This window comes from Rhamphochromis sp. 'chilingali' (genome assembly GCF_963969265.1).
Source record: "Rhamphochromis sp. 'chilingali' genome assembly, chromosome: 11".
Lineage (NCBI taxonomy): Eukaryota > Metazoa > Chordata > Actinopteri > Cichliformes > Cichlidae > Rhamphochromis > Rhamphochromis sp. 'chilingali'.
In genome coordinates, this window is record NC_137938.1 from 34,900,906 (window position 1) to 34,923,654 (window position 22,749).

Here is a 22,749-nt window from a genome sequence, read left to right on the forward strand (position 1 = left end):
ACGGTCCCCAACCCCCGGGCCTCGGACCGGTACCGGTCCGTGAGTAATTTGGTACCGGGCCGCGAGAGTAGAGGCTCAGGTGTGAAATGTATGGTTTTCAGGGTTTTTATCGGTTTTCAGCGTTATTTTGTTTTCGTTTTTATCGTTAACTCGGTTTTCCTGGGTCTTTTCACCTGTGTTATGAATAAATCTTCTTTTTTTCGGTACCGGTACTAGTTTTATTTTGTTGTATTTATCCGCGACACCTTAAAGGCCGGTCCGTGAAAATATTGTCGGGCATAAACCGGTCCGTGGCGCAATAAAGGTTGGGGACCGCTGTTTTAAATTACTTTAGATGTCTTGTATTAAATCTAGTTATAATTAATAGATTGTGTTCAGTCTACTGTTCAGATGTGTTCAGACATAAACTTTCCATGCATATCCATGCAGTACAAAATATATCTTGGATGACACTGTTAATTCAGACCCACTCTAGTTAATCAAAAAAAGGGTGGGAAAAAAAAAAAAATCAATACTTCATGCCTTACCTGCATGTTTTCTCTGAGGTCTGTTGCCTCTCTCAGTGGCTGAATGGCTGTTTTGAAGACATCATCCAGAGCTTTGATCAATAGCACCCTCATGCTTGCATACTCTCTACTCCTCTTGCCTTTTCGTACAGACAGCCCCCTTTTGTGAGGTTTGCCGCCTCCTCTTCGATTGGTTATTGCCACATGAACAAACAATAAGGTATGTGGCAGCACTTCCCCTGTCAGAGACTGCAGCGGAACATGGCGGAAACCTGGCTGCAGACACTCAAACGGGATTGTGTATTGACCGATAAACTCATCGCCAATATAGTCGTCATCCAGCACCACAAAGCGCACCATTGCAAGTTCGGGGAGGTTTATCTGAAACTCGAAGCTCTCGTCAAACAGAGGGTTGTCCCCGTTTTGGTTGACCGTTTTAGTCCTTTGCTCAGCGCAGTCGGCGGGAATGCCGTGTATTTCGACATACACGTAGGGATCTACTACGTCTCCTTTGGCACCTGAGCCTTTGGGTTTTGGAAAGTTTTGTCCACTGATAATCTTGATGTGCAAGAGCTGTGGAGAAACACCAGGCACTGAATCTTTAGTGTTGGCACTGAAATATGAAACCTGCTCCCTCATGATCGCTGGACGCAGCACATAACCACAGTTCCCATTCTGACGGAACCAGCCAATGTTTAAATCCATCATCAGGCCAGGAGTCTGGTAGTTCATTGCTACAATCTGACAGCCACACTTCCAGAAATCTTGTGGATTCATGTTGCTGGAGTCAATCCGCATGGGACTAGGGTAAACCCGTGCTAGGAACTTCTTGTTATAGTTAACAAAGTCACCTGGGAATTCACTGGCACAGCGACTGGCAAAGACTTCATTGAAAGAGCACAGCTCCCAATGCTTCTGTTTTTGGAAAGATGTTGGAAAGTCTTTGAACTCCACAGACTTGCACAAAGTCACCAGATCAGAGAGCTCCTTGGACAGCTGAAATTTCTTGAGTGCAACTGTTTGTTGTTCAGCAGTCTCAATGCTCATCCTTTGAGACATCTCTGCCCCTTCATCCTCATCTGTCACCTCACCTTCTGAAGCAGTGCAATTTGTGCCCAACTTCTTACCCTTCAGTAGGATCTTCCCCTTCAGTTCATTAGGAGATGGAAGGTAACAGTCCTCAGGTTTTGGAGGATCTAGGTGGAGCTTGTCTCCAAGGATTTTCTTTAGGTGCTGGAACATGACTCTCTGTTGCTTCAAGGAACAGTGGTTTTCTAAGCACAGTATCAATGGAAACTCAGAGGCAACAAAGGCATATTTGTTAATGACGTCAATGACACTGCGAAAAACTATCTGTGAGGTCATTGTGTGACCAGTGTAAATTACAGGTTCATTATCAGGTCCGTCCCACACATCCAGCTCTACACTGCGGCAGCCCATCTTGAGAGCACGGATATAGCCTGTCACATCAGAGGGGCCTCTGAACTGATCTTCTATCAGGTAGGTGTTGTGTGATGCATTGATGTAGTAGTGGGACAAGGGTTGGTTCACGTCTTGGCAGACTGATTTATGTTCAGGGTCAAATATATGGCACTCTGAGGACATAAGATAGTTAGAGAACCCGTCCAAAGACAGCCAACCTTTGAGCTGGCCCTCTTTCGATGGCTCATATTTCTGAATTACGTCAAAGCTGGTCTCTTCGCTGACTTGTGCCATTCCCTGTTCTGCCTCCAGAAATATCATTAAGTCCTTGGTATCAAGAAATTCTTTATTACTGGAAAACTGAACAAAGAGAAAATATATTTCTGGTCTGGTACAAAGATCGTGAAAGACTTCAATGAACTCCTCTTTTGCCACATCCGAACCTGATTTGTCCTTAACTTTATGCAGCTCCTTGAATTTCAGTTCTATTTTCACATTTTTGAGTCCCGGATTCAACTTTTTGACTAACTGTACAGCAGTGCATATAGAAAGTTGCTTGCTGTTTGTAGTATCCTCCTCATCAAAAAGCTCACCTAACCACGATGAGCGCATGTTGTTCTGACTGCTCTCAATCATATTTAAGGTATGTTTCCCATAGGATATCAGGTACCTCAGCCCTGTGACCCACGTGTTGGCTACATCTGCAGTGTTCGCCACCAAGTCTAGGGACTCATAGTTCTCCCCAAAAATGACAGAGAAAGCACAGTCCTCCGAAATCTGATCATAGGTTCCATTAGTTCTAAAAGTATCTGTGTTTTTGCCTGTCCGAACCTCTTTGATAGATTTTACATCGATTTTAGCCTTGTCTACTTCCTTCTTTGAAGGCTCCCATCTCAAAGACTGCATGTCGGCGTCAAGGAGAAAGTAGCGATGGTAAATGCGCGAATTGGATCGCACTTTTTTGAGCTCAGACCCATCAACCATGGCACTGATGCAATCACTTGCGCTACTAATCTTCTTCTCAGTGGGCATGCTGCTGAATGAGACAGTCTTCTTTCTTTCCTTCCGCTGTTTTCCATCCTGCAGAGAAAAGGAAAAACACTGTGTATCAATAGAAATCTTTTCATTTAAAGTACAGGAAACAACAACAACAATGAAAATATGACAGTATGCAGTTATAATCAAGGTTTAACTTTAAAGGGGTAAGCCAGTCTAGGCTTACTTAAATCATATACTAAAAAAGTACTGTTCCGTGTGGATCACTATTTTGTTTTTTCCCCCAGGTTAATTTTAGAGTCATCAATCTCTCTAGCAGACCTGTAGCACAATCTCCACATTTTTTATTTCTTTCCAACTCAAGAAAAATCTAAATACAGCACCCAGCATGCTGCCCACTCTGACATACTGTTTGCCCAGATAGTCCTCCTTCTTGGTCCAACAGCAGCAACCTTGTTGGTTGACTTAAGGCACCTGTCGCTGTGTATTATACAGATACAACAAGGAATCTCCCTTAGGAGAGCATCACCCACACAAATCCAGTCATCTACAGCAGTCACACGTCTGACATTTTCAGTGAACCCTGCTCTTTCCATCGCAGCAGTTCCCTTCAGTACAACAGCATTTTACACTTGACATTATTGAAGTCATTTCACAATTTTAGAAAAACCCACACCCTTATTAATCATCCTGTGGCAGCATTGTTCAGCTATATGATGTAACTAGACTACGTTGCAATACATTCCAGTAGAAACATCAACCTTTATTTTCTTTTAATCTAACGACTGAATGAGTGAAATGCTATTGTTTTTAGAGGCACAAAGGGATTGGCTACTCATTATTACATCATGTATATAGAGGTCAAGATGCAGCAAAAGCAATGGACACTCCTGATAGTTCTCCCTGCTGCCGACAGCCCACTCTCAGTGAGATTGTTTATTAGTTTGTACAATTAAGATGTCTAAGTAGCTGGAATGATGAGGATGGAAGGCTGAAACAAAATCTTCTCTAACATAAAAACCATCTATACAACCAAGCGTAGTAACAAACATCTTACATAACAGAAATGATCAAGCAAATCTGTCAGTAGGCGCTTCTGAGATGAAACACAGACCGAAACAATTATATAATGTAATTTTTTTTCCAAATTGATTCATCAGCATCTGTGTGTTGGAGTATAAAAAAAACAGACACTGACTCTTATCTTGTGCCCCTGTAATGATCATGGATGGACCTTATTTTGCAGTCTGTTGCTTAAGGTCAGTTCTTGCCCTAACCTAAAATGGGAATTCCTTACATAATCCTTCTGATCTGGACAAAAAGGTGGATTTTAGGATAGTCATCAGTAGGCAGTAACCATAATACAGTCAGTATAAGGAGATAAAAATACTGCACACACCCAGTGTGTACCTATTGTAGTGCACACACCCAGTGCACTACAATAGGTATAGATTGCCAAAGCACCCTTGTCTTACCATTTAATGTTTCCTTAGAAAAAAAAACTGTTATGCAACAGTCTTTTTTTCAGTCAGGTGATCCACAATACTGCAAGCTGCAAGTGCAGCTTCATTTAGCCTTACATGGTTTTCAAAAGACAACATGATCATGATCAGATGGGCTATTTATAGCTACATTTATTTGTTTTATAGGGTACATATTAATCTCCATCACTTATCTCTGTTCATCTGTTTCTTTGCCAAGTCAAAGCACAGCACCAGATCAAGCTAGCTACAATTTCCCCGTAATGTTAGCAGTTACAAGAAAGATGGTGATCTTTCTTTCCCTGCTGACTTTTAGTCAGATTTAAAGGACCTTTATTTGGGATCCGTGGTCAAAAATTAAGGGCTGTAACTTCATTAGAGTAGAAAAGTTCCACAGGACCATATGTTAGAAAAGTATGGGTGTAAATATATATCATGAGCAAGACATTATAGCACCAGTAAGTACAAGCTGTATTCAGTACTTATCAACCTTATCTAACCCCCGCTCAGTCTGTTTAACATCACTGTGTGGTAACAAGGACTGTAAGCAAACACAGAAACATTATTTTCTTGGGTAAGCATCCAAAATACATGACCGTGCCACGCTATTAGTCATCCCTTCTTTGAATCCTCTGCAACAGAACAATACACAGCAGGACAATGGAGGTTCCGGTTTTGAGAAATATTCTGCATTGATCCTCATTTCATTATGTTTATTACAGATGGTTTCGTTTTTTTACTTTTATTACTTTATTAATTTTGTTGAGAGAAGGAAACCCGTGCTGCATTGTTAGGGCACGACAGTAGAACGCAAATGAGATATTAAACGTTTAGTTTGTGCTTCACAATGCTAAGATAATACCCTGGGTATTACCATCAGACACCCTGAAAAGAGAAGTTAATTCTAAGCCTGTATGTATGGTTTCAGTGTATGTTCGATATCTGTGTGTGTGTGTGTGTGTGTGTGTGTGTGTGTGTGTGTGTGTGTGTGTGTGTGTGTGTGTGTGTGTGTCGACAGCAAGATAGTGGGGGAGAGAACCAAGTAAGACTGCATATGTCCAACTGCTCAAAGATCCCATAGGAGTCTGAATTCCCTAACGGACGGAAAACTGCATTTTTTTTCTGGCTCAGCGAGCAGTTATGAACTGTCTGTGCAACTGAAGACATCACATGGGACCCATTACTCTTTGCTCTACTGTTCTACCTAAATCCTCCACAACAACCATCACCTCAGTCTCACTGCAGCATAAATCACCTTTTAGCTCGGTGCCAGGACAGGCTTAAATATACAGTAACAAAAATTAAGTGAATGAAATGAATTTCATCTGAGTACAAATGTAACAAGCAGCCACAAATGTGCCCCTTTGTGATGGTGCATGGCCCTTATTTACTGCTAATTTATAAAATCACAGTCGTCAACAAGAATTCCTACAGTGTCTCAACTGTTAGGGGTCTTAGAAAGAAAACAGTATATTATATATATACCTTTACACAAAGCCAAACTGATGTACTGGACAGCTGATATTGGCCTCGCTCAGATATGGCCATATCAGGGTATATCGCTTTAGATATGCAACAAATATAAACAATGAGGAAAAATTACCCATTTCTTGCAAATAAATAAATAAGAAATTCAAGAGGAACTGTTTTTTGAAGATCGCCCTCCTTTCACAAAGCATTCCCAAATAGTTGTGGCTGATTTGTTACGTGGCAGACTTTGTCCAAACATAAAATGAGGTCTAGTCCAGAGGTCCAAAAAACTACTAACATTTTTGTTAGTAGTCGTCTTCAGATTTCCATGTGTCCTCTGCTTGCATAGCAACATCTAATCTCGCCCCTCTATACAATCTTCTCGTGCCTGGCAGCTCGAAATGCGTTCTTCAGTTTCAGTTGTTTGCCAGCTTCCAGATAACCAGATAACAGTAAAAGCAAGAGAAAGAAATATTGAATACAAAAATATTTGCATATTTTAGCTGAGCTAAGACTTGTGCAGCGCTAAGGGACTACAAGAGCTGCAGAGCTTCCTGACAAACTACCTGATGTAACTCATTGTTACCACCTGGGGGCAATGCTAAAAACTTGTTGGACGACTGGAACAGACTTGTTCCTGCTTGTGCACGCAACGTAAACCAAAGTGCACAAACACCAAAAACAAAACAATACACTGGGTTTTATTACGTAAAAAATTATTTTAACTAAGAAAAAGAAACATGAGATATTATATTGCAGTTAAACTGATATTAGCTCACTAATACACTATACAACAACAAACAACCACAATCTTCTAGTAATGAGAATTCGGTTTTATTAAAATTAGCAAATAGGGACTTTTTGTTCTCCAGCTGCACTGCTGTCAAATCCCAGGGGAGTTCAGACCTGGTGCAGACCCAGCTGTTTTTATGTACCATATGGTAAGAGTCTGTTGGTCACATGAAGTGTGAAAGAGGTAACACAAGATAAATCTAACAGCTCTGCCATTTCCTGAGTGGATATAAATGAAACTTGTGACTAAAACTTGTTTTTCACACGAGTTTTCCATGCTGAAATAAAAAAGGAATATGTATTTAAAAAGGCCAACCTGCTGTATCTTTCCCATACAGTTTAACAGATTCAACTTTCATTTATGCAGGTGTTTGTCTTCTGTTTGTTTTTCTGTGCAGTGGTTCAAAATAAGAACTTTTTGGTTGGGTATTTCAACCATCCATTTCTTAATCTCTAAGAGGTTTTGTGTTGTGTAATCTAACTGACATGGAGCGGATTGATCAGCTGTGGCCTTTTTTGTCAGTTTGCTCAAAAGATGGCAGCCTGCAATAACTGTACTATCTACTCTTTTAGGGGCAAATAATAATCCATGCCATTGTCCAAGATTGACTCACCAGACAAGGAGATTAGTGGAAGAAGAAAATCTAAAATCCACCAACCAAGCATATCTTTTCATTTAAAATAGCGAATTACCTATTTTCTATCACATATTAATTTGCTACAGTTATAGATTGGCAAATGATATCTCTTAGACTAAGTAGAGTTTAAGTTAGATGATTAGGAAAAAGGTCAGGGTTAGAGAACAGACCTTCCTAGGATACAAGAGGGGTAATGTTTAACTCCCACAAAGTGTGAGTAAATCAGGACAGGGTGTCCACCACCTAGCATGTGAGAAGCTAACCAAAACAGTCATAATGAACTATACTAAGAATCTCTACCCTGTTAACGGGCACTCTGGTTATGCCCTCGACTTATTTAGGTCACAATCTGACACACATTTTATTTCCATCTTTTATTCCATCTTTATGGCTTCTCCAGCCAAGACATGATTACTAGCCAGTCAAATCAAGGAATATGATGGGGCTGATCAATTATGGAAAAAATATCTACTTGCAATTATATTGGCATGTTCTGAGATCAAGATTAATTAACACCATAGCTGGGTGTTTGACACAATCGTGCATTTGTTGAACTTTTAAGGAAAACTGGCATTTTTTATTTGCTTGTCCTTGCCGGGCTTCTCGAAAACAAAGTGTGTGCGAAGGGCTGAACTGGTTTTTACTACTCTTTGTAATCAAAGCTGATCTAAACCTGCCACATCCTGTAGGGGGATGTGTTTGAGGTTTAACGAAGAGCAAAGGCACATAGCTGTCAAAGAAAGATAAAAAGATGCAGCAAAACAACACATGATTACAAAAAAAACTAAATTTGAAAATTGTTTTATCTCAATTGTCTTCTTCTTCATAGTTGTTGGATGCTGCAATTATAAATGGATTTAAATTTTGTTTAAGCTCACATCCCTACACCAGGGCTCAAAGCATCCAAAGGAGGGTGACTGCTGTAGATTCAGTGCATGAAAGATCTACTGTGAGCTGAGCAGATCAGCTCAGCCTTGGATTTAATAAATGTTGAACAGTTAACATTACCAAACTGCTGCCACACAATGAGAGAAAAGACTTCTGAGCATACTAAGTTTATATAGGGATTGGCAGAGCTGTGAAAACAAGTAAAGGACAGATGCCGCTCTAGCACATTAGCAGCTGCTGTGCATCCTGATTTTTACGATTACAGCGATGTGGACGGGTCATTGGCACATGGCAGTGGATCTTTAGAGTCAGTTATACTCATCAGCTGGTCCTGGCCAATCAGCTGAAAACCCACCAATTCTAGTCACCAGCCAATCCAGTGGGTGCATCTCAACACAGGATACTGTGTAGGTCATAACATGTAGTGCGGCTAATCAATATGCAACATCAAAAAGCAATTTATAATTTTAAAGTATTAAAAATATTTTTGGCCAATGGACTTTTTCCATCTACTAGTCTGCTTGGCTGCTGAGTCAAAAAGTGAATTTGGATACCGTTTAGGACTGTTTTGGTACATACAGCCACTTGCACAAAATAAACATACATAGGCTTTTATGACAGCACATTTTGGGTTGGGTTCAGGGCACTGTGCGGGCTACTCACATTCTCCCAAATACCAAAGTCATCTAACCATTGTTTTGTGAACCTTGTTTTTGTACACATGCAGGGTCATGCTGGAATGTCCAAAAATGTCCTGGTAAACTGAAGCATTAAGATCTCTCTTCACTGGAACCAAAAGGGCCAGCACAAACCCAGAAAAACAACCTCATACCACTATCCCTCCTGCTCCAAGCTTTACACTTGGAATGCTGCAGTAAGGCAGATGATGTTTTTCTAACATTCACCAAATGCAGACTGCATGATTTGTCAATTCACACAACATGTTTCCACTTTTCAAGTGTCTAGTGGCTGCGCGACTTACATCACTCTGTCAAATGTTTGGCGGTGCCTGTTGGCCATGATAACCCATCGCCATCAAGCTCCCAGTGCACAGTTTTTATGCTGATGTTAATACCAGAGGAGGTTAGGAAACTCCGCAGTTAATGAGCAAGCAGAGCACTGCAACTCCTCATTCCTCATTGGAACTTGGCGGTGTTTGATTTTATACACCAGTGGCAATGGGACTGAAAGAAACATATGAATTCAGTGATTAACAGGTGTAGCCTCACTTTTGTCCATATAATGTAGATTCACCCACTGTAGCAGAGACCCTTCTTATCTGCTAAACACAAACTACACCAATCAGAAACAGCTGTTAGGTGAAGTGAAAAGCATATTCATCTTGTTACAATGTAATGTTCTACAGCCCACAATCCAAAGGACTTGCTCTCCTGACAATCAACCAAAATGTGCAACAAAATCCACACAGTTAAAATGTTTCCTCAAATTTGACACTTAAGTCTTTTTATGGCAACATTTTCAGCACTGAAAAAGAAGAGGATACAATTAACAAGGAAAAAATTGCCTTGGGTGGGCTGAGTTAATTGCTTACCACCATTTTCTTCCAACTGTTCTCTATGGAGCTGTTCCAGGCTTTACATCATCAGCTCTCCAGGCAGAGAGCGAGCCTATCATCTTCTCAATATTAGATTGAGACATTAGTCACAGTTACAATAAATGAATCTGTTAATTCTGTGATATTAATAAGAATCTTTACTTATTAATAGTACAGAAAGTTAATATTCCACAGGGTTGATTCTTTACTAAGTTTTAGACAAAAGCTGTCACATTTTATTAAACTGTGTGAACTGTAAAGAGCCGTTGATAGCATTATCTGCAGTGCAATAACATTAAAAACAACAGTAACAAATATGCCTAAATGGGCATACTGATCACCTTATCTCATACCCTGATCAATCTTTCGTGACATTGTGAGGGCAGCCTGCGCAATCAATTGAATTACACAACAAGCGCTAGGACATAACACAGGGGTAACTTCTGTTCAATTTCCTGTAAGGCCCTCACAAAAAGTTAATTTGTTATGGCTCTTTTCAAAACGAGATAAGGAAGAAAAAAAATGCAAGACTGAGTAATTAGTCAATTTCCTAATTGCTCATCAAAGTGATGACAATAAGCTAGTAATGAATTTAAACCAGTGAAAATCATACTGTAAATGATACCTGCCCTGTAGATATGAGCTGTTTGAAACGAGAAGCAATAGATTTCTTCTTCTTCTTATCATCAAATGCCCTTTTTCTAAGCCTTTACCCATGACCATGTAACCTTCTGCAACTGGTTTCTTGTTATCTTTATAGCTGGTATGAATTTATTGGACCTTGAGAGAAATGTCAGCCATCAACCAAACATAATTGAGTTTTGATTCATTACCAGTAATAGATCTCATTCCAAGGTCACCACAATATTTTCCATCAATATGTAGGACATTTCTTTAATCCATGAACACTGCGTGCGGCCTTTCATGCTACTCCGAATAAAAAGGGTCAAAGACCCCCTTTCCACAACACAGCATTTCTTTTCCTTTCTACAGTGGTAAACTGGAATTCACTAGAATTTGGACCTCCTTTCAGAGAGTTAACAACATAATGGCTTACAGTCAAAAGGGCAATCAGTACCCTATGGAGGGAAGAGAAGGCCGGGTTAATTCTCATAAGGAAATAATGACTCAGGGTTTCATCTTTGAGGCTTCTCCAGATTTCCGCAGAGAAGTTATGTCTCTTGCCTTGAAAAGAATTTCACCTCCAAACACCCTTTACGCCACAAAGGAAACTCAATACAGAGCTTTACACCTCATGTTTATCATATTTGACAATCTAGGATCTAAAATAATTCTGGTAAAACAGTCAACAGGACCAGTGATGGAAAAATAAACTGGAGCTGAGCGTGGGAGTGACACATGCTCAGAAACATTCCTTCATAGAAGTGGACCTTTCACCCTTCCTCCAGATCTCCTCTATTTGGCAAATATAAAGACTGGGCCATTTGCTACTCCTTTACACTGTATTGTTTATTGCAAAATCATAAGTTTCTTTAATTTACATTTCAAATTCACAATGTTTATAAATGTAAAAATGTGATACTGTTACAATGCAATCACCTAAGCTTCAAGATCTCAGTTGCTTCCAGTCAATATGAAAAATGGTGGCAAGAAGAAGTAGCCATAAATGCATAGGAGGAAACAAAGGTACCTGAAGGTACAGTCACTGCAGGTTGCATCGATGTAGTGTGCAGTTGCAGATGTCGGGCTTGTGGTTATGGCTCACTCACAGTGTAGATTTGATGCAGAAGTATGACTACCTCATTAGACCTCACGAGTAAAATCTTGGGTTATAACATATTGCTTTCTGAGATTCTACTTTGTTAAATAAATAATCTCTGATCCCATCTCAAACTGCTCCTTCCCCATCTCCTTACTTTGTCTGACTCAGCAACCACTCCAAAGAACGCACACATAAACACCACATGCGGTCTGCTGACTTAGTGAATTTTAGAAAGTTCAGTTGCTTCCTTCATTCCAACATGATTCTGAATTTATTACCATTTTATTGCAGTTGTTTCTAGTAAAAAAAAGAATTCATACGTTGCTCAAACACCTGCTTTAAATTTTCATTGTCAGGGTGCCATCTGACATTCATGTTCTGTATTCATTTAATGTATTGTGTTATTGTCTCATTTATGGTTAATATAAAATGTTCTATGCATAACATTTATGCATGTGTTTTCTGCAGTTTTCCCTGAGTCACTTTATACATCTGACTGAATTAATTCAAGTAGCTGATTAGGACTGTTGCGCTTACTTTAAGCACAACAATCTCACTGGAAGAGCAGTTAAAAGGCTCTGCTTACACCAGATCAATGCTATATTCTCCCACGTTAAGCTAATTTGCCTGCAAATTCAGTGGGTCTTATTCAGAGACCAATAAACAAACAGTCATCAGTCGGTCACCTCAGACATTAGGCAGCAATAACATCAAACCACTCCCACATACGTAACATAAAGACAGAAGAACAGCCCACATGCCCACATATTATCTTTTCTACAACCAGTCTGGTGGTTTGACAAATACTCCAAAGCAAAACCTAAACTGTTAAGAGATGCCCACACTGATTTTCTTTACTGACACACATTTTTCATTGCCACAAAAAGAAACCTGAACCTCTGACTGCAATAGGCAGATTGCAACTAAAATAATGATTCCAGAGTATATTATAAAAAAAGCTCTAGTCTAGCCCTGTTATTAATAGGGATGGGTACCGGTATCCGGTGCCATCTGACATAAACGGTAGTAACCAGACCAAAAAGCAGCGCACATTTCGGTGCTTTATTTCGGTGCTTTTTTCCCTAAGATGTCATACACTTTGGATTCTAGCCAATCATTTTACCTTTCCGAGGATAGTAGGCGGGCCCAGGTACATATGTTCTTTTAGAGCAGAGCTACAGATTAAAAACGCCCAAGGCGAAGCGGTCAAATTCTGGCTGTACTTCACAGCAAAAGATGCAAACTCAGCAGCCTGCAACAAGTGCTTTAAGGTGATACTGTGCAAAGGAGGTAACACCTCGAATCTGATGAAACACCTGGCGACGTATAGCATTTTGTTAAAAGCCGAGAAATGCACCGTATTTGATAGCTTGCTGTGAGACCTCACATCAAGAACATCTACTGCGGGTGTGGTGCCTGTTATCGGACCCGGAGTTAGCAACATCCCCCAAAAACCCGAAAAGTAGAGTCCTGGCCCCTAGCCCTGCCAGTGTAGCAGAAATGATGACAGATGATGACGGCAGCAGCAGCCGTTCTTCTCTGGGTCAGTAGCTTAATGTTGTTCGTGTATAATTTACGTTGAGTAGGCTAACCATGTTATTAAATTAATGCATGCAAGGTGAACTAGCAAACACCGTCGTAGTTACATGCGGCTGTCTTCTTGTTTGATGGCAGATACTCCCTTCACCCTGGCCAAAAAGGCTAAAATGACCAAAGAGGAAGTGGAAAACAGCTAAACATGAGAGGTTTTTGGACAAAGTTTATGTTTTTTCCATTGTTTAAGCACTGCTTCCAGCCAAGCGTGATGCCATAAATCCCCTATAGCTGCAGAAAAGGCTAACATTGTTGTCTTTTTACAAAAAAAACAGCTGAACATGAGAGGTTTTTGGACCAATTTTGTGTTCTCCATTCTTTAAGCACCGGTTCGAGCACCGGTTCGAGCACCGTTTAAGCACCGGCACAGTTTCAAAAGTACCAGTTTGGTACTGGTATCGGATAAAACCTAAACGATACCCATCCCTAGTTATTAATGCTCTAAAAACATATATCAGTGACCATCTATAGAATAGCTGCTTTATAAATATCACATTTAGTTTTTGTTTGTTTATGACCTTTGGATTCCTGGATGGGTTAAGTGTGGATTAGATGAACAGGACACACGAGGAAGACACTGGGGAAAAAAAGACACCCTAAATTAAATTAATTGATTAATTAAATATTTTCCAATCGCATTTGTTGCCTCAATAACAAGTTTGAAGTCTCACTCTATACAACATAAAATTCATTTTGTCAATTAAGGTCCCCACTATAGTCAGAAAGGAGAAGGCAATGCTCACTGGACAACAGCTTGGAAATGACAAGTTGTTAGCCAAGTAGTGTCCATGATGTTTGTTTTAAAAAGCTAAGACGGCATCCAAGAACAACTGAACTAGTAACTAACTGTACTAACTGTAAGTAACTAACTAACTGTTCAGTCGACCATGCAGCTGATTTTTCTCCGTCATTACTTGGCCTTTTTGGAAGGCACCATATATTTTTCTATGCAGGGAAAACATTGTACATGGAGACCGACAAGTCTGCTAGAATACTCAGTTAATCTGCTGCAAATTTTATTGCAGGTAAGACAAAGTTAGCGAGCAAATGAGTGCATTTGCGTTGAACCTTTAGGTGCCAAAGTTGGATGTCAGACCTTCTCGGTACCCCTTTTTGTTTTAAGTACCACAGACAACCCGTTTGTTTGTTCTCCGAAGTCTTGGCAATTGGGGAAAAAGACAAAAAGAAAAAACAAACAAACACATTTTAACCGACAAATATAAAAAACAACGTAAAGTTAGACTTTTCTGCAGGATATGTCAGGTTTGGGTAGGTAAGCCTTCAGAGGGTTCACTGCAATTTTATCTGTGATAGTATTGGCTGTAGGGGAAAAATTCACAAGAAGCTCCACACGAGGCTCCATAAATATATCATTATATACTCTGTGAGGAACTCTCCAGTCAGTTCCTCCAGCTGTAGAATAACTTCAACACAACCATTCACAACTGCAGAACTGCATGTCAGGTCCAGCATAGCAGCAAGTAAAACTAGCTCAACAAAAATGTTGGAAGTGGGTTGACAGGTCGTTTAAAAAAAATGAATAAATAAATCTTTAAAAGTATTTGATATATGAAGCTAAAAATTCACAGCAATCATTATTAATTATCCATATTATCATTATCAACATATCATTATATATCCAAACTTTTGACCATACATTTTGTGGCAAATCTGAGATGGTCAAGCAGAAGAGGAAGCAGGAAATGTGGCGAAGCAAAGCAGGGCAAAGACGTGCAGTGAAGCCTGGGATTAACTATGATTTTAGATTGAAAAACTGGCAATTTTGTTTGGCTCTTTACACCACTTATAGACAAGTCTTGCAATGTTACAGCTCCAAGTAGACTGTAAAACTGTGAAACATCGAGAAATTCTCGCATTATTGATGGCAGGTCAACACTGCATTTCACATTTTGGTAAGAACTCCACCAGGCAATATGAAGCAAAACTGTCATGTCAGAGTTCAGTATAAAAAAAAAAAAAAGACTGAAAAGCAGTGGCACATTCTCAGCATCTGATAAGGCGTCCATGATGAGGCAGCGCGATGCAAGCAAAATTGACACCATCCGTTAGCTGGAGACTGCATCATATTTCCACCTTCAGGAGTCGTATTACCATCACAACAGCTGAACTGATTCATCCGTGGACTCTCTTAAGGCTGAACAGAAGGCACTGAGAAAAACAGAGACCTGACTAACTTTGTTTCATTTCTAAAAGGACTACAAAAGGTTAATATGCAGAATCAATCCAACATATTAATGCACTACTTTTCTATTAATGTTATTGTCATACTAACATCAGTAACATAACTCAAAGTGAAAGTGATCAGAACTCAAGAACAATGTTATTGATAAACACTCCCAGAGAACAGCTGTTAAAGGTCCCTGCAGTCAGGATATTAGTTTGTGATTTTAATCACACAAAGCTTCCCAGTTTATAAAGTCAACATAAACACTAAATGTGATCTAATTACAATAACAGAAGACTCAGTGTAAACAGAGCTGGAGATAATATACACATTAATATCTTCTCACAGTTTATTTTTATGTGAGTATTAAATATTTACTGTGTAGAAGTTACAGTTACCCAAAGCGATCCACGTTAAAAGAACTAATGGGACAACAGAAAATAAAGCATGAAGTCTATAGCAGTGCTGCAAAAACGGTATTCATAATCAATTTATCTGAGGATTTTTTTCATTATTGAATCATTTGAAATTAAATTAATATATTACAGAGACAGTGCTTTCACTTGACAAAAGCAGCCTTGTTTTCCTGAATTAATGAAACAATTATCTCAAAAATTCCAAAACTCAAATTTTATTACTCCATTTTTTCTGAATGAACAAGACATGTTAAAATCCCAGAAAGCCTCTAATGCCCTGAAACCTTGATTTCATAAGCAATAAAGAGCAAACCCTTAATACACTTAGGTAGAGCAGGGCGATATGGCCAAAAATATTTATCACGATATATATTTGAAAATTTGCAATAACGATATAACCAACGATATAATTGATGCGAGACAAAATACAACTCCACAACATTACTAGCGCAAAAAGACAACCTTCCATTTATTTTCACTTAAGAAGCTGGTTTTTATGTACATTAAAGCTTTATAAAAATGTAACAGTGCAAATGCAAATTCCTTGCTGAAAGTTTAACCAAAAGGCATTTCCAGTAGAAATGGGCTGACATATCCTGAGCATAACCATGTATAATATCCACTGAAGTTAAAAAGAGGTGCTTTGCAACATTAAACTGCAGTGTGCAGTACGTATTTTTCGGACCATAAGGTGCACAGGATTATAAGGCACATTAAGCGAAACAAAGCAGTCAGATAAATCAAACTTTATTAAACTCATTCTTCTTGCTTCCTCCACTTCTGTACCATTGTTTCATTAATGTTGAATTCTCTGGCAGCTGCTCTATTCCCATGTTGTTGCAGTATATTAATGACTAACCTCGTATTGTGGATGGATTATCTCAGTTGTTCTCCTGACTGAAGTTTGGTCCGTTTACAGCATCCTGCCATGCGATTGCATTTGTCTCTAACCATGAAGAACCTTCACGTTAACTTTTATAAGTGGAAAAGTGTTAGTGTTCGTCCTCCAGCTTCACTGTTTATGTTATGCTAACATAGCTGTGTCGCTAGCGATCACGTAGCACATCATTATATACCAGCTAGCCCAACTTCAGTAACCCTACAAACGTCACTGCTGTTTAGTTTCCTGTCTTCATTTATGTTGGAAGTGATAGCAGAGCTGTACGTTTGAATTTTTTCAGAAATCTCTCAGTCAGAACATGCTATATCATGCTTAGGTAACTAGCGAAACTAGCGAGCTAACTTCCGCTAGCTTCCTGCTAACTTCTAACTCCGTTAAATGTAATAACTTTTGTTTTCATGGATGCCTGGAAGTTAAACTTTATAGTTACACCTGGTAAAGCAGCAATGCTGATCGTTTTATTAAAGATGAAAGAATTTAGACAGTTTTTAACTCTAAGTGATGCTGCAGTGTTGTTTGACCTGAAGCATACGGAGTTTAGGACCCAGATTACTCCCAGATTTAAGAGCATCTTAGTCCGACAAAAAATGTGCTTTGTTGTGTATCTGACGGACAAACACCAAACCAGTTCCACATCACGGAAGTTGCACCATTTTTACAAACCAATTCTGGTTCATCTGTTTCACTCAACAATCGGCCATGTGCGTATGAAAACAAAGGCACTGCGCACGCGCGTTTTACTCCCATTCTATCGCGATATTTCATTTTCCTATCGTTGCCTAACATTATACCGGTATTACCGTGAACGGTATAATATGGCCCAGCCCTACACTTAGGGGTAATTCACTCAAAATTCATCCACAGAGTCTACGTGGTGTCCAATGATGTTGACTCAAGAGACAAAGGCACAAGTATATCCCAATATTTCAAGAGAAAACTACATTTACAAAAAAAAAAAAAAAATCATGTGAGCCATCATTAACAATGAAATCAAGCTTTAAAGTCAACATAAGCTCTTTTAGGATTTTAAGATGTCCTGTTAATTCAGATAGCAAGTGTTTTTTTTGTTTTGTTTTTTAATGAAAAGCGCCGTCTTACGCTTCCATAGAAATTAAGAAGCCAAGTAGCAGCCAGGTGCAGCTAATCAAATACAATCAGTCAACAGCAAGAGTGACCAGGGGTTTTGGCAGTTTGTTGGTCTGGGGCATTCTGGTGTGTTTTAACACGCTGCCAAAATCTTCCTAGAAGAAGACCTCAGAGCAAATTCACCTCAAGGTCAGAACGTTCAAACTCAAGAGCTCTTCGGGCCTCTACAGGCCACATGCATGCATGTAAAATGTTAAGGTTAATAACAGTTACAGTTAGAAAAAGACTGACAGAAAATATGGCTCCTTTGCCAGGAGAAAGTATTTCTCTCTAAAAAGAACATAGCAGCACAGCTTAGCTTGCCTTTAGGTTGCATGTGAGCCAAGTCCAGACCTCATCTCAACTGAAATGAAGAGAGCTGTGCATTAACAAATGTCCACAAAACTTCAGTTTAGTTCTGCCAAACGTGGTTATACAAGCTACTGAGCCATGGGGTGTACTTAATTTTCACAGGACTACCTATCATCCTGTGTAAATGTGTTTGTGAAAAATATGCTTGACTGCATATTAAAGTATAAAATTAATGCCATCCATTACAAGGGCATAGAAGGACTTCTGCCGTTAATGTGGTAGAAATGTATTTGATGCCAAGTTTTTTGAGCTACCCCTGAAATAACTTGGTGAAGCAAACAGCATTTGTGCAAATCAGTGACACCCGACCTGGTAAATTAATAGGCAGTGATTCCGGTTAGTGCTTCTGCAAGTTGCCTTGCATACGTAAACACAACGGCTAGATGTGTGACGAACAGCAGGACATCAAGGACAGCTGTCAAAAAACCATCAATAAATTATACAATCAGCTGCCAGCGGCACTAGTTCAGACAAATGGATAAGACTCCAGCACGCACACCACATTATTCAAGTAACTTTTTGAAGAAGAAGAATAAATTCAGATTCCATTTGAGAAAAATCTCTTCTTGGCAGATTCAGGCTAAATGATGATGGGCCCGTCTGTCGTAACATTTCAGTAGTACATAGTAGCATGCATAATTAAAGTGACAATGCAACAGCAATAACACCACCACTTGCAACATCATATTTAAAAAGGAAAGCGTTTCGCCACCCGCTTTACTCAATCATGCCCTAAACAAGACTTCAGACCTTTTGTCTTTCTTTTTTTTCTAAACTACAGAATTTAAGGATTATATCACTTGGTATCTTGCTCGGGGACTAGTAAGTTTGTTGAGACTCTTTTTCACACTGCATTTCCCTAATTAATTTTCATACTTATTTCTCTCTGGGCGTTTAAAATAGGACAAGCAGTGACTGTACACTTACACATTCCAGTGTGAGTACTCACATGGAAGAATGTATGGCTGTGCATTCAACAGTAATTATATAGCACAGTTAATTAGAGTGTAGAAGGGAAACACCAGTGCTCAAAAGCTATTAATAAACATGGTAAACACTGATGACTGCAGTATGTTACAGCAGGTATAATAAGAGCATCCTTAATCTATATCTATCGATATTCGACTCAAGGAAATACTTTCACAACACTACAAGCCAAGTATTCAGAGAATTTACCAGCTAAGACTGACATTGAATGATGCCTCAGTCTTCAAGTTGTATAAAACCTGATCTTGAAATCTTAAAAGGTGTGCATAATGTAGCATGTGCATTGCATACCAGGAGCTGAGAAGAAACAGCAGGAGAGTGCTAGTATTATTTGTTAAATAGCGTGTGATAACACCAGTATTATCCAACAAGTTGTGTTTCAGTTTTGTGAAGTGAAATTCTAGTATTTTAATAGTCTGGTACTTAATACTAATTAGCTGATATTTATGTGTGTGCATTACATCTGTACACTTCACTTGTATTTTTATTTTATTCCTATTTATTCTATTTATCCCCTTCGTATATTTTATTTATATATGTCTCTGTATTTATATATATATATATATATATATATATATATATATATATATATATATATATATATATATATATATATATATATATATATATATATATATATATATGTGTGTGTGTGTGTGTGTGTGTGTGTGTGTGTGTGTGTGTGTGTGTGTGTGTGTGTGTATATTCTGTAACTGTAACTTCTGTCGGTGCTGTGCTTTTGGAAACCGAATTTCCCAGAGGAACCCACCCGAGGGATTAATAAAGTTTTATCTTATCTTATCTCTTATCTTTATGCTAGCGGTCCCCAACCTTTTTTGTGCTACGGACCGGTTTATGCCTTTAAGGTGTTGCGGATAAATACAACAAAATAAAACCAGTACTGGTACCCAAAAAAGAAGATTTATTCATAACACACGGGAAAAGACCCAGGGAAACAGAGTTAACGATAAAAACGATTAAAAAAAAAAATAACGATAAAAACCCTGAAAACCATACATTTCACACCTGACCTTCAACTCTCGCCCGATACCAAGCGACTCGTGGCCTGGGGCTCGGGGACTGCTGCTTTATGGTACCTAACCTTAGCTATTATGTTGAGCTCATGGTCAAATATGTTACCTTTTGCCTCCAAAAACCAACATGGCAGAGACCAAAACTGATGGGTGACATCACAGTGGCTACATTCATCTTTTATATACAGTCTGTGCTCATCACTATAAGGAGGAAACTCTCTCCAAACAGTCTGCTTTTACACACCCAACCACTGCTAGAAAACATTCAGTGTTCTGCATCGACGTAATGTAAAGTGTTTGTGTAAATGTAGATCTTTAAAAATGGAAAAGCACCGCTGTATGAGTTGCCACTGAAACTAAGTCAGCAATCTGATACAATGATGAAGATCACCATGACGTAACTTGTTTGGACTCACAGCACGGCTGGTCCGCCATAATTAATGCCATATTGTTTTCCCTTTTAACAGAAGGACATCACAGTTTGTGTTCTTCTCATACCAGAGCTGTGAAAAAAACTGTTGTTTATAAAGCAAAGTAATGGAGTGATTCAACTTAATCGAAAGGATCTGAGGTGGGACATAGGGGTAAGAAAAGTGTAGCTACGAGATGCACTGCCACCCAAAAGCTTCACAGGTGAATGCTTAAAAAAGAAAAGAAAAAAAAAAAGAAAATGGACTGGTCAAAGTAGTAGCCATATCCCAGTAGATAAACTGGGAGCAGCAGAAATAAACTTTTTGTTTTAAATTTCAAGCTGTCAAAGAAGAGTTGTTACTGAATGTGCGCATACATCTGTGAAGACACAACCTTCCAAACCAGGTATACAGAGTGTTTTCACTACAATCACAAGAACCAGTGCCTAAATGTTTTTACAGCACTCAAGCCCAATAAAAAGGGGGAAAAAATGCAGATGAAATGCCCTCAAACATTTTGTTTTGGTGTCATTGAGGGTCTCCTCACTCTTTGTTATATATAAACCACTATTGTGGATTTTATGTCGCAATCGTTTAAAGATGAAACCTACCACCACGTCACTGCGTCCACTTCAATATGTAAACCAGGACAGCTACAGATTACTGGATTTTTAACCTTTAAAAAAAAGGTTCACTGGCTTCATTTTCCAAGTTATTTAGGTTTTTTATAGCACAAAGACACATAACTACAAGTATTACATGTAGCTACAAGTAAGTACATTTTATCTGAAAGTGTTTCTTTTCTCAAATCCCTTCAAACCTTCAGAGGGTTTGAAACATCACTATAAAAAGAAACTTCATCTTTCATAAAGAGGATGTGGCCACCGGACAATGAAATCATAACAGTAAAAACTGTTTCCAATTATTAAGAAAACCTATAACCTAAAAATAACTCTAATCTCTCCTGCTGCATTATTTTCCACTGCACGAGTGACTTTTCATGTTTTTCCATTGCGTTCAGCTACGGCTAGGCTTTACAGACCAAATTCATATTGACATTTTATGTTTCAGTATTTTCAACAAAAGCAACTATGCGAAATGTCACAAACAAAACTCTGGTAAATATCTAGATAATATTTAAACAGTTGGTTTCTTTATTAAACAATTGCTGCCATTTTTAACAACTGTATTAGAACAGACTTGTGGTAGAACAATGGTAGTTTACCCTTGACTGGGTAAACTACCTCGTTTCAGTCTGTGATAGTTTTTTCTTCCTTCCACTCTGGGGCTGTGTGAGGCACAGATCCACTGATCTTACCAGGTAGAAAGCCAGCCCCAAGCAGAAAGAAGCACCGACCTGCACAGAAACTGAAGGCATGATCGAGCGTTGACATGGACGGCAGCAAAACCAATTTAAGCGGTCTACAAGAAATAAATAATATAGTTTAAGTATACAATATATGTAGAATATTTTCCCTGCATCAGCATGAGGCTCCACTGGAAAAAACAGGAATTTACTTTGCTAAAAATGAGACATGTTTATCTATAGGTTCCTCAATGGGTTAGTTTGTGCTACTCTCTGACTTTGATGACAAAATGTGTTAGTTCAGATTAACCAATAAATTCATTGATGCATCAGCTTTTGTCAACATTATGTAAAATAAGGTCCTACCATCTAGCTTCATACGTCTTAACTTTTATCCATTTAAAAAAAAAAAAAAAGAAGAAAAAAAACAATCATTTTAAACATGACTACTGTCTTTCTAGAGCAACACACTGCAAAACTGCACCATTAGCAGGACTGTCATCCGTCTTACTTTTTACCTGAACTGTTTGCAACTTCTCATCACAGTGTAAGGGATGCTGCAGCCCTGATTAGTAACAGGGAGCTGGATAACATCTGAGACGCAGATGTTAACTGGCATTATGAAAAACAGGCAAGATCAGTTTAACTAATGGTATCAGAGTTGAAAAATTTAGTTCAGAGCTTGTGAACTCGTAACTCTGAACCCACATACAACTCTGCCAGCCTGCAACCCCCAATTCATCTACAGGCAAAAAGTTAAATGAACAAAACTATAAAAATGACAATGCTAAGTTGAGGTACCAACAATCATAAACAGCCCACTGAACAGTAGTCAGGTTTGGTAACATTCTATTTTTATTACAAGATTCAGACATATTTTGTGGCTCCACACGGAATTTTGTTAGTCCAATAAACTTAAAGGTTGCCGACTCCTGGTCTAGTCAACGAA

At 38.9% G+C, this 22,749-nt stretch overlaps 1 protein-coding gene across 1 annotated transcript in view; it reads right to left on the reverse strand.

Moving 5' to 3' along the window:
• plcl2 (phospholipase C like 2) overlaps positions 1-22,749 on the reverse strand; it is a 46,057-nt gene that overhangs the window by 17,897 nt on the left and 5,411 nt on the right. Inside the window, exon 3 of the mRNA XM_080896091.1 lies at positions 528-3,008. Within this exon, the coding sequence (XP_080752217.1) occupies positions 528-3,008 (2,481 nt within the window). The remainder of the gene's footprint in view (positions 1-527; positions 3,009-22,749) is intronic.